Source organism: Coregonus clupeaformis, chromosome 30, assembly GCF_020615455.1.
Source record: "Coregonus clupeaformis isolate EN_2021a chromosome 30, ASM2061545v1, whole genome shotgun sequence".
Lineage (NCBI taxonomy): Eukaryota > Metazoa > Chordata > Actinopteri > Salmoniformes > Salmonidae > Coregonus > Coregonus clupeaformis.
The window spans coordinates 3366730-3379591 of record NC_059221.1 but is presented as its reverse complement, the minus strand read 5'-3'; the positions used below and the strand labels follow the sequence as shown (position 1 = coordinate 3379591).

The 12862-nt window shown below is 51.1% G+C and overlaps 1 protein-coding gene across 3 annotated transcripts in view; it reads left to right on the top strand.

Annotated features, from left to right (window-relative positions):
• The first annotated feature begins 3940 nt into the window (after nucleotides 1-3940).
• Nucleotides 3941-12862, top strand: part of bsna (bassoon presynaptic cytomatrix protein a) — a 28245-nt gene continuing 19323 nt past the window's right edge. For all 3 annotated transcript variants that reach the window (XM_045209407.1, XM_045209406.1, XM_041857732.2), the window contains exons 1-2: nucleotides 3941-4386; nucleotides 5015-11665. In XM_045209407.1, the coding sequence (XP_045065342.1) occupies nucleotides 3964-4386; nucleotides 5015-11665 (7074 nt within the window). In that variant the 5' untranslated portion in view covers nucleotides 3941-3963. The remainder of the gene's footprint in view (nucleotides 4387-5014; nucleotides 11666-12862) is intronic.

The window sequence follows — 12862 nt, the reverse complement described above, 5'->3', positions numbered from 1 at the left end:
GACAAGCTCTTTGTGGGTAACTGCATTAGTGACACTTTAACCCTCAGCAAAAGAGAGAGAGAGAGAGAGAGAGAGAGAGAGAGAGAGAGAGAGAGAGAGAGAGAGAGAGAGAGAGAGAGAGAGAGAGAGAGAGAGAGAGAGAGAGAGAGAGAGAGAGAGAAGAGAGAGAGAGAGAGAGAGAGAGAAAGAGCAAACAAGGGTGAGAGAGTAAGAGCAAAAAATAAATATTGAGGGTAAAGGAGAGGTGTGTGTGCGTGTGCATTCGTTCCGTTCGTGCGGCATTGCATTTATAGGGCCCTGTGGAGGTCTACCTTATCTCTCTCCCAGCTGTGTGAACAGACACAAGCCCTCCTTTCTCTATGATCAGAAATACTGCCCTCACCTTGGGTTACTACCACCAGTGATTACAAAGACACACTCTCACCTCCTTTCTCTGAGAACAGTCTTTATAAGATCATGCTTTAGTAGGAGTTCAATTGGGGCAATTCAACTGTAGTTGCGTCGAGGATATTGAGCCGTGGATGGCCAAGTTAATATAGGTGAAGAGAGCATTAGAGAGGAAAGGAAGAAAATAGAAAAGCTGAAGAAGAAAAATAAAAAACAGAATTGGTCTGACAGTGAAATTGGGAGGTAGAGGATAATAAATACAGGAGAGAGATTGAGAAATGTAAATGTAAATGAGAGGGTGAAGAAATTCGGGGAAGACAGGAATAGAAAATGCACCAAAAGGGAATGGGGGTTTTAGGAGAAAAGGATAGAGGAAAAGAGAGCGAGAAGGAGAGAGAGGAGCTAGCCTTAAACCCTAGCATGGCAGGAGAGAGAGAGCAGGAGAGAGAGAGCAGGAGAGAGAGAGCAGGAGAGAGAGAGCAGGAGAGAGAGAGCAGGAGAGAGAGAGCAGGAGAGAGAGAGCAGGAGAGAGAGAGCAGGAGAGAGAGAGCAGGAGAGAGAGAGCAGGAGAGAGCGAGCAGGAGAGAGAGAGCAGGAGAGAGAGAGAGAGAGATCTGCGAAATTGCTTTCCAGCTCTAATATGCATATGGCTGTTCCACTGTTCCTCTCTTTAGATCTCCCTCCCTCCTTCCTTCCTTTCATCCCTCCCTCCCTTCCTCCCTCCAGAGACCAGCAGCCCACTCAGGTACCTGTCCTCTGGAGCTGGTCCACTGGAGCTTCCTCTAGTAGCAGGCAACGCTAGCTGATAACTAGCCCAGATAGTCATGTAACGATAACCCGGATGAGCACTGACAGGGAAATAGGACAGAGGGAGGGGCGCAGAGGAGGGGGACACAGGAAGAGATGGGTTCTGCATCACTGTAACACCGCATGAGACCCTCTACTCTCTGCTTTGGTCGACTTAACAATTGTGCTCGACAGGGGGATTGATAATGAGTAGTCGTGTCAATAGGATGGAGGACATGCTTCTAGCAGATGAGGTTTGACTGATGGTGGTACAGTAGCTGTGGGGAACTGGGCTGTGGCTACCTGCCACGGAGTGGAGAGGCAGTGTGGATGGAAGTCAATAATTCACTCTGGCTCTGAGAGGCTCAGCAAGAGGTTCATCAAGAGGTTGGCTGGGTAGAAGGAAGCAATCCCACTGGGCTTTTACTTCCGCTGTCATAGGACACTGATTTACTTTCTAGGCTGCATCCCAAATGGAACCCTATTCCCAATAGTGCACTACTTTTGACCAAGGCCCATCCCCCCCCCCCCTTCTTCCTTCGTATTTGTCTGTCCATCTTCCTTTATTCTTCTCATCACTCTTGCTCTATTTCGTCCTTTCTCCTCACCCTCCACCACTTCTCTCCCATCTTTTCTGTCATTCATTCTCTTCCTTCTCTCTCCTCCTCTTCTTCTTTGCCCGTTGGGCCTCTCCGGTTCTCTTCTTCTTCCTCTGGTCGGCCCTGTGCTGACTGTTCCTCCAGTTTGTGGCGTTGTGCTGTAGGGTAGTGTAGTGTAGTATAGTGTAGGCCTAGTGTAGTGTAGTGTAGTGTAGTGTGCTGTAGGGTAGTTTAGTGTAGTTTAGTGTAGTGTAGTGTAGTGTAGTGTAGTGTACTGTACTGTACTGTACTGTACTGTACTGTACTGTGCTGTAGCCTAGTGTAGTGTAGTATAGTGTGCTGTAGTGTAGTGTAGTGTTGCCTGGTCTGGAGAAGCAGCAGTAGCAGCAGTAGAACTGGGGAGGGGATGAAAGTGCGCGCTAGAGCAGAACAATGGTACCCTGGGTAAAAATAGCTCTCTTCCAACTTGGCAGGGGGAGGGGGCCTGCCTGCTGCACTATATACAGTACAAAGATAGGGGGATTGAGTGGTCTATATGCGGATGTATAATGCACTACATACAGAAGAAAGGTGTGGTGGGGGGGGGTGCATAGCCGTGGGAAGTAGGGGTGCTGAAAAATCTGAATTAAAAATATATATTAATTCAAAAGTAGCGCACTGGGCCTTTACTAGTATTAGTGGACTGATATAGATGTCTGTAGCCCGGGCAACATTTTGTTTTTAACATCTCCGCTTTGGCAAAAAAGTAGTTGTATAATTAAGAACAGTATCTTACAGGATTCAATAGTTGGAATTGTAAGAGTTGGTGCCCTGTCCCTTTCTTTGCGATTGTCATTCTAATAGAATCCAGAAAGAACAAAACCCTGTCCTCAAACATTTAGATCAAAGGTGCAAAGTTATGGGCAAAGATACAAAACATCCACATAAAATCAAATATTTTTCTTGATCAAATACCAATGAAAACAACCACTTTTTGTGCAGTATTAATTTACCATCCTTACAAACCACTTAATGTAAATGTACATTACTGTATTGTACATAGGCTGGTCAGTTAGGTTTGTACCTGTAGACTTTCCATCACCATGAAGAAAAACAATGCACAATACAGTAACTGAGTACATCAAGACATCAAGTGGTTTGTAGTGATGTGATGATGTGGCTCAGTTGGTAGAGCATGGTGCTTGCAATGCTAGGGTTGTGGATTTGATTCCCACGGGGAAAAAGTATGAAAATGTATGCACTCGCTACTGTAAGTTGCTCTGGATAAGAGTGTCTACTAAAATGGAAAAGTAAAGAATAGACCATTTCAGTTTTCACATAGAATAAGTTGCATTTGCAAAGTATTTCAAGAAACTTGAACATATAAAGCAAGTATGTTATATTCCACAAGTATTATCAGATTAACTGTTTTGTACATATAATTATCAGACTAAAGTTACAAATGCTGGTAAACACTCAAAAACATTTCGTTTTTTTTTTTATCACAAAATAAAAAGTAGTGCACTGGGCCTTTACTAGTCCTGTATTAGCGGACTGATATAGACGTCTTCAGCGTGGGCAAAAAAAAATTCTGCACTTTAGTCAGATCAATATAGCGGAGTGGACCACAGTATTGCTCTCTGTCTTAAGAGCAATCACTGTTATGAGTCCACCAGCAAATGAGAAAAGGGATATCATTTGTGACTTTGCTAATCACACTTAAGAGAAAGAAAAAACAAAACACCCACTGCTTGAAATAAACTATTAAAGAGCTTGACAGCTCTCGCAGGGAGGCTTTTATGCTTCATAGTTTTAAGAGACTTACTTCTCCGAGTATACTGTAGTAGTGGACCTGGGCCGTCACTCAGTCCCATTGTTATGGGAACATCATTGCTATGTGTGCCGGCTCACCAGATGTGTTGTAAAAGCGTGATGTCTCTTGATCTGGTAGCAGCCTGCCGATAGACAGTACTACTTTCTCCTCTGAGACCCACAGACTTAATCACAGGGAAGCCATGCTGTCACTCATCCTTATCCAAATAATCACAGTGGAGATGTACATGAAATGTGGGAGTGATGTTCTACCCTTGACACATTCTTCAGTACCTACTCTCTGTAGCCCCGTCACTTCCTAACTTTCTCTCTCTTGTTTTTCTGATTTGTTTTGCAGAAGAAAGAATGGCTCTGTCTGAACTGCCAGACCCAGCGACTGATGTCTGGAGGGCTTGGAGAGCCCTCTCCTGTATCTCATCCGTCTCCAAAGCACCAACCAATGGGTTCTCCACGCCACCAGGCACTGACCAGTCAGCAGCCTGCTCAGCAGCCACCCTTCCAAAAATTGACCAGTCAGCAGCAGGAAGGGCCGAGACCGATGCAGCCGCAGCAGCAGAAGCCCCAGACAGGCCTGGGGAGCGGACCTTTCGCCTCAACTGCAGCGAAGCAACCTGGGGACACGAAGGCCCCTGTCCAGGCAACACCTACACCTGCAATCGAGCCCCTGAAACAACCAAAGGCCAAGGAAGAGACTATGCCAAAACCAGAGGAGTTGGTGGAACCCACCATAGACACCAAACCTACTCAGAAGAAGGGAGAGCCAATCACACCAATAAAAGAGATAAAGAAGTCAAGATATGATGTGAGTCACCTTTTAGATGTCCCAGAAATTCATTTTGATAAGGCTGTGTTGTTATATATTAAAGCAAGATGTTGATTGTAGGACATTCAGTGGATTTGAAATGGGATAATGTATTGGTAGTTTATAGCCACAGTATAGCAAATGATTAGAAAATGGGATCCAATACTTCCTCTGCACCTTGTTATTGACGTCTAGAAAATAATGCTGATGAAGCAGGCGCCAGCCATAGCACTGACGGATTTACTCCACACAGAGAAAATGTATTTTTTTTCTCTCACACCATTTTAGCCATCGCTCCTCTTGAAATATAATGCGTTACGATTGGTACAACCATGAATATGCAAAGCCATCAAGGCCTTGGTTAATGGTAGTGAATTAGTGCAGATGTGAATACCAAAGTGCTCCACTCTAATGCCCACTGTTCTCTAATGTTCACTGTGAGTATGGGTGGAATTCTATGAGGAGCAGAACATTATGAATAAAATGGTTAGAATAGCCATTGCATAAGGTAATGTAGGGGATTTTCAGGTCTTTTTCAGGTCTTTTTCCCAGTCTGATGTATTGTTTTTGGCAGATTTCTTATGTCTTACTTATTTGTTATTTTGTCTTTCTCTGTCTCTCCCCTTAGGAGACCAAGAACAGCACTCAGGACCTGTCGCGGAGTCCCCAGAGCCTGAGTGACACGGGCTACTCCTCCGACGGCATCTCCAGCTCCCACAGCGAGATCATCGGCCTCATCCAGGAGGAGGAGATGAAGCTGAGCGAGAGGGGCATCAGCGGGCGTGGCAGCCCCCCCAGCCCCTCCGAGATCACCAAGCTGGAGAGCTCCATGAGGCCCCTGCTCGAGTCCAAGGCCCTGCCGGTCGAGGAGAGGGAGCGCGAAAGGGGCAGAGGCAGGCACCACCGAGAGCAGAGACCCCGGTCGCTGTCCATCACCCCGGAGGCCTATGACTCTGACGAGGAGCTGGAGGACATTGTGGAGGAGGAGGAGGACGGAGGGGACTGGGAGTCCAAACGGGAGCACAAGAGCAGTGCCGCTCCCAAGGAGGAGAAGAACGTGGCCGAGCCGGAGCCGATGACAGATGAGGAGTTCATGAGGAGGCAGATCATAGAGATGAGTGCTGACGAGGACAACGAGGAAGAGGAGGAAGACATGGAGGAGGAGGACGAGGAGGACGAAGGCTACGGCTACCAAAAACAACAAAAAACACTCAAGCACATCTCAGAGTTGACGAAAGAGAAGCGCCGCCTCTCTCACCAGTCCAGTAGCTTCGAGGAGGACACCAAAAGCTCCAGCGACATCTACAAATGTTCTGCGGAGGAAGGAGAGGAGGGGGGCCTGGGGGGCCTGCGCCGCTTCAAGACAATCGAGCTCAACAACACAAACAGCTACAGCCGCGACATGGAGCTCAACAACGAGAACGACCTCAGCCTGGATCGAGAGCCCGAGCTGGAGATGGAGAGCCTGACGGGGTCTCCCGAGGAGCGCTCCAGGGGCGAGTACTCCTCCACCCTGCCACCCACCACCTCCAGCTACAACTCTGGCACCTCCCCCACCTCCATCTCCTCAATGGAGGAAGACAGCGACAGCAGTCCCAGTCGCAGGCAGAGACTGGAGGACGCCAAGCAGCAGAGGAAGGCCCGCCACCGCTCCCACGGCCCCCTGCTGCCCACCATTGAGGACTCCTCGGAGGAGGACGAGCTGAGGGAGGAGGAGGAGCTGCTGCGGGAGCAGGAGAAGATGAGGGACCTGGAGCAACAGAGGATCCGCAGCACGGCCAGGAAGACCAAAAGAGATAAGGAGGAGCTGAGGGCCCAGAGACGCAGGGAGAGGTCCAAGACGCCCCCCAGCAACCTCTCCCCCATCGAGGACGCCTCCCCTACTGAGGAGCTGCGACAAGCTGCGGAGATGGAGGAGCTCCACCGATCCTCTGCCTCGGAATACTCCCCCCAGAGCCTTGACTCAGAGGCTGAGGGATACGAGTCTAAACTCTACAAGTCTGGCAGCGAGTATAACTTGCCCACGTTCATGTCTCTGTACTCTCCTACTGAGAAGTCGTCGACGACCTCGACCACCACCGCGCCCTCCAGCAGCAAGCCCCTGAAGAGTGCTGAGGAGGTGTATGAGGAAATGATGAGGAAAGCAGAGTTGCTGCAGAAACAACAGAAACAGCAACAGCAGCAACAAGGGAGACACAACAGTGCATACGAGGACGACACGAATGGCCAACAGAATGAAGATGTGTATGAGTACGAGCAGGCCGAGACTAGTTACGAAAACGAGGCGGCAGAGACAGGAGACATCTACGAAGAGATCCGCCAGACATCCCAGAACATCACTAAGATGCACCAGTCCTCGGCCCTGGAGTTACAGCAGCAGGCAGACGAGCAGGTGGAAATAGACGACAGCACCTATCCAGATAAGCAGCTTTTAGATACTGGGTCAGCCTTCGCTAAGCTGCTTGAGCAGACCAATGACCTATTGACTCCTGGCAACAGCCCCACTCAGCTCTCTGCACCTGTGTCCTTCTCTGAGACCGGAGGAAGGATCCCTGATGTACGGGTGACACAACACTACTCCAAAGATGTCCATAAAGCCGGGATGAAGAGCCAGACGGGTAAAAATGGCATTACTCCAGTGGTGGCCGCCACCACAATAGCAGCCTACGGGGTTTATTCCCGGGATGCGGTGACCATCTCTCAGACAAGCGTTAGTCAAACGATGACGACCACCCAATCCATTATGTATGGTCGGCAAACTGGAGGACCTGCCACTTCAACCACAACCGTCTCAAATGTGTGCAGCAAGATAGCGGAGATAACACAGGCATACAGCCAGAGAGAGATGGTTGCGAGGAGGGTGGGCGAGAGCCGAGGGGTCCAAGCCAGAGACAGTGCGACATCCTCAGAGCACGTCATAGAGCCCCGCTCGCCAAAGATGTACTCGTACTACAAGAGCTCCAGCCCCCCTCTGTCTCCCTCTGCCTCACCCACTGAGAGCCCAACTCTTTCCCCCTCCAGGAGGGCCGAGATCTCCACCCAGACGTTCAGCCCAGGCATAGGGGCTCTGTCAGCTGGCTCGGGGCCCACCTCCCCAGTGATGGCCCAGGGGACACAGACATCTCAAAGGGCCGTATCCCCACGTCTATTCAGACAGCAATCCTCCCAGCACGCCCTCTACATGGGCGCAGAGCCCACAAGCCCTGCCAAACCAATGACGGTCAACATGGCCACGTCACCTTTATCCTCGCCCACCAGATTCATCCGACAGTCGACGTTTGACAGCTACTCTTCACAGGCCAGTCCGCCTGACACCCCTCCGTACCACCAGTCTCCTCAGCACAGCTTCTATAGGACGCAGAAGGTGGAGAAGGTCAGTGTTGGCACCAGCATGGTCACCACAGCTAGCACCTACAGCTGTGGTTCGATGTCTATGGACAACATCTCTCTCTGCAGGATCTCCAGCATCCCGGGGACCTCGAGAGTGGAGCCGGGCCAGATGATCCATGGTGGGAGTGTGGTGGATCTGAGAACAGTAGATCTGAGAACAGCCACTAACGCAGCTCCCATTATCATGACTGCGCATGGCATGGATCTTACCTCCCTGGCCACAGAAACACGCAAATCCACCAGCGGGCCCGAGGGGAGCCACCCCTCCACTGTCATCCAGCCCCTCATCATGAACCTGAACACCCAGCATCACCCCCACGTAATGGTATCCACCGCAACCACGGTGAGCGTCACGGTGGCCGCCTCCATGTTCATATCACAACCCCAACAGCCCATGGTCTATGGGGACCCTCTACAAAACAGAGTTGATCTCGGCCAGGGCATGGGCTCAGCCATGTGCCTTTCACAGAACAAACCACCGCCTATTGACCCGTCTATCCCCAAGATCGACGCTAAGCTGGAGGACCTGAGCATCCAGCAGCAGCAGCTTTTCCAGCAGCAGCAGAAGCTTCAACAGCAGCAGCATCTCTTGGAGCAACAGCTCCAGCAACACCACCAGATGCAGCAGCAGTCCTCTGTAGCTCGGTACAACCTACCAGGCCAGATGACTCTGCTCAAGAAAGACCTTCTGGTCAGCCAAACCAGCAATGCCCCAGCCATGGTCAGCGCTATATCCCCTGCCGTTGCCCCTGATATCTACGGCACTGGAGGTCCCCTGGAGCTGAAGAGCAAACCAACCCCGGCAGGTGTGATGAACCTGGCTGGGGGTGGGCCTCATGGCATGATGATCCAAATGGAGGGAGCCCCACAGGGAGGACCAGTGACCCAGCTGGTGAAGACAGAGGAGGGCCAGGATGCCGTGGACTTCACAGGGGGGCAGATCAAAGCTGAGAACCAACCAGCTTGCTGTGATGTAGTGTACCGCCTCCCATTCGGAGGTAGCTGCGTTGGCGGACCGTTCTCCCAAAAGCCAAATGTTGATGAGAAAGTGGCCACTCAAGAGCCAAGACCACACTCTGTGCCACCACTCTCTTACGAGTCAGACCAGGAGGGCCAGTATCAGGAGTTTTCTATGGACGGGCGTAAAGCCTACACACTACCGTTCCCTGGTCGGCTACAGCCCTCGATGTCTGACACCAACCTAGCAGAAGCCGGACTCCAGTCCTACCACTCCAAGATGGACCCACACATCCAGACCTCTGCAGAGCTGGCCGTGGACCTCAGCACCATGAAACACGCCTATGAGGGAGGTTTCCTGGGACTGGGCATGCAGTATGGCTCCTACACTGACCTACGCCATGGAGGTGACATCACTGCTACTGCCCTGCCCATACGCAGATTCAACTCTCTGTCAAACATCAGCTCAGACTACGGCTACTCGCCCCGAGACCTCGCTAACTTCCAGGAGTCCAACCTGGCCCAGTACAGTGCCACCACCGCCAGAGAGATCAGCCGAATGTGTGCTGCCCTCAACTCAATGGACCGTTATGGGAGCAACCCGGAGCTCATGCAGTACGGTGTAGGCAGAGGAACTGGTCCAGGTGGCAGGCTGAACTCTATGAGACAAAATATGCTCTACGGACCTGACGGGAAGCCAATCTCTCACACCCAAGCGCTCACCAACATGATCAATGCCAGGCAAGCCAGCCTCCGAGCCATGTACCCGTCTGCCATGAGGTCTGCCGATGGGATGACCTATTCTACCATCAACACACCCATCGCCTCCACCTTGCCAATCACTACCCAGCCTGCCTCAGTGCTGCGCCCGCTACTAAATGGAGTGTACAGGCCTTTACCCACAGCCAATATGACACCTGTGCCTCTGGCCAGCCTCACCAGGATGCCTGTGAACCCACGGATGCCTATGTCTGGACAGGCCCCATACCGTTATCCGGCTCCCAACGTCTTCCCATCTACCACGTCGGCCCCTGTGAGCATGCATGCCACCATCACCACCACCCAGGATGCCCCAATCTACCTAGGGAAGCCCTCTGTGACATCAAGTGGATCTGATCCACCGTCTCAATCTACCGTTGCCCATACATCAGCCTCGGTCAGCTTGCCAATGGAGCCCGAGCAGCATCCCATGAACCTGACCCAGGCTCACCTCCACACTCAGGCCCCAGGGCAGCCCCAGGTCCAGCCTCAGAGCCAGCCCCCAGCCCAGCCCCAGCACATGCAACCTCAATTCCACCCTCAGGGCCAGCATCCACCCCAGAGCCAGCCCCCTCCAGCCCACGCTTACCCCTCAACACAAAGCTACGCTGGGCCCCAGAGCAGCACCCAACCCCATCACCCAACCCCACCCTCCAGCGGCCCTGTCAACCCAGAGACCGAGTCTGAGGAGGAGAGGATGCACCGCCAACAGGAGCAGCTTCTGCAAATGGAGCGGGAGCGCGTGGAGTTGGAGAAGCTGCGTCAGCTGCGTCTGCAGGAGGAGCTGGAGAGGGAGCGCATGGAGCTGCAGCGGCACCGTGAGAAGGAGCAGATGCTGGTGCACAGGGAGATCCAGGAGCTGCAGACCATCAAGGAGCAGGTCCTGCAGCAGCAGCAGGCTGAGAGGGAGAACCAGCTGGTGATGCAGAAGGAGCAGTTGGCCCAGCAGAAAGCCCAGCTTGACCAGATCCAGTCGCTGCAGCAGCAGCTCCAGCAGCAGCTTGAGGAGCAGAAGAGGCAGAAGACTGCTGCAGCTGTCGCTGCTGCAGCCACCGCAGCCGCTCAGTTGGACCAGAGCGGCCAGACGCTGCAGCCCTACGGAGACCAAGTGGGCTTCAGGTCCCTGCCCAACTCCTCCTCAGACATGTGTCTAAGGAACAACGAGGAGCAGATGGAGACCAGGACCAACATGAGAAAGCAGAACTCCACCTCCATGCCCCGACTGAGAGATGGAATGGAGGGCGAGAGTGTCGAGTTCTACGGAGCCCGGAGGATCGTGGACAGCTGCGTCCAGACAGACGACGAGGAGGGCGAGGAGAGGTACATCATGTCCAGGCGCAGACGCAACAGGCGCAGCGTAGACCGCAGCGTCCAGACTGACGATGATGAGGAGAAAGTGGAGTGGGAGCAGCCTGTGAGGCGCAGACGCTCACGCTTCTCCAGGCACTCGGATCCCGGGGCCGACCACAAGACTGACGCAGCCTCCAAGACAGCCGCCTCATCCAGCATCGCCATCCAGACCATCCGAGACTGCTCCTGCCAGACCGAAACAGACCAGCTGGGGAAGGTGTCCCCGGCCATCCACGTCACCGTGCCAGACCCGAACAAAGTGGAAATCGTCCACTATATCTCAGGCCCTGAAAGGACCCAGAAGGGTCAAAGCCTAGCCTGCCAAACAGACGTGGAGGTCCAGTCTCAGGGCGTGGTGGTGCCACAGCTCAGCGTGCCCACCACCGTCAGCCCCTACTCCACGGGCATCCAGCTGGTGGGCTCCGCTGACCCGCGGCAGCAGCAGAACAGGAGGAGGTCTGACCCCATGGAGATCAGCTACCAGACCCAGACCCAGCCCATGAACCACCTCCACAATGAGTCCCTCTCCAGCCTGATCCGTCAGCCCCCCAAGTCCCCCCAGGTGCTCTACTCCCCTGTGTCCCCCGTCTCCCCCCACCGCCTGCTGGAGACCTCCCTCTCCAGCGGCGGGCTGAACAAGGCCCATGTCACTCCCCAGCAGAAGGCCTACACAGCCGAGTCACCCCAGCGCCACCCCAGCATGCCCCGCCCTATTAAGAACACGCAGAGGTCCATGTCCGACCCCAAGTTGCTGAGCCCCACCACTGACGAGCACACTAAGGCCAGGCTAAACCTGTACCAGCAGCAAGCTCTTCAGAGCCAGGTAGGTCACAAGGTCAATCCTTTGATCCTCAACAGCTATTTCTGTACACATGCAGAGATTGAAAGAGAGCAAACAGTCTTATTTAAATTGTAACATCACATAGACAGTTGTCTTTTTAATGTTGAGTATGAATTCTACTGTAGTACAGTATGTAACGAATTGACAGACTAATATTAAAATGTGGCCCCATAAACATACAGTGCATTAACATACAATGCTATACTATACATAAAACACAACACAATTTACACACATTTAACACTGACAGATCTCTAGTTAAAAAAAACACCATTGACGCATGTCCTCCAACATCTTACTAATGCACAACTTCCTAAGTGAACACTGTCAAAGTATCTCTACATTAAAGTTGATATTTTTGCCAAGAAATTGTTAACATCATTACAGGCAAAAGCTGACAATGATATCTCCATTCATCCAATACTAACTCCAACTGTTTGTTCTGTTCTTGCTTAAGTGGCAAATTACAGATTGACGTTTGTCCCCCCTATATACAGATTACTATGAAGGGAAGAAAAAGCTGAAAGAATTCTGAAATTTAAGTGAACCATCCGTCGTATTTGTGAAAAATGCTTTCTTAGTTCTTTTCTTTTTCTTTAATTTTTTTTATTTTTGTTGTTGCACACAATAACATACAAAACAATATGATTCGAATTTAAAAGGCAAACGGAAGCGTGTGCAGGACAGGTAAAAATAACTGAGAGGCTTGTAAGGCACCTCCCCCTTTCAAATATTTATAAAACAAAACAAAAAAAGTATCCTGATTTTTAAGACCAATTAATAAATAATTGGAGATTTACACAAAGAAAAAGGAAAACATGATGATTTGGGGGTGGATTATGTATTATTAAAATGCATAATCAAAGTAAGTGACAAATAGGCAGGAAACTATTGAGATAAGTCATTGAGTGGAATGTCCAGTAGATATTTTTTAATTTTGTATTTGAAGGAGTTGTTGAAGGAGCTGTTGCAGTGTTTGAGGGGGTCAGGGAGACTTAACAAAACATTATTGACCTCAGTATGTGATGGAGAATTGACCTAATCTTGTACAGAAAAAAGGTGTGTGGAATTCAGTGGCAGTTCTTGTAGAGTAATGATGAACCTGAGTATTACATTTGAATAGCATTTGAAAATAAACTAATTTTAAGTTGGAAGACAAACAGATAGACTTGAAGTTGG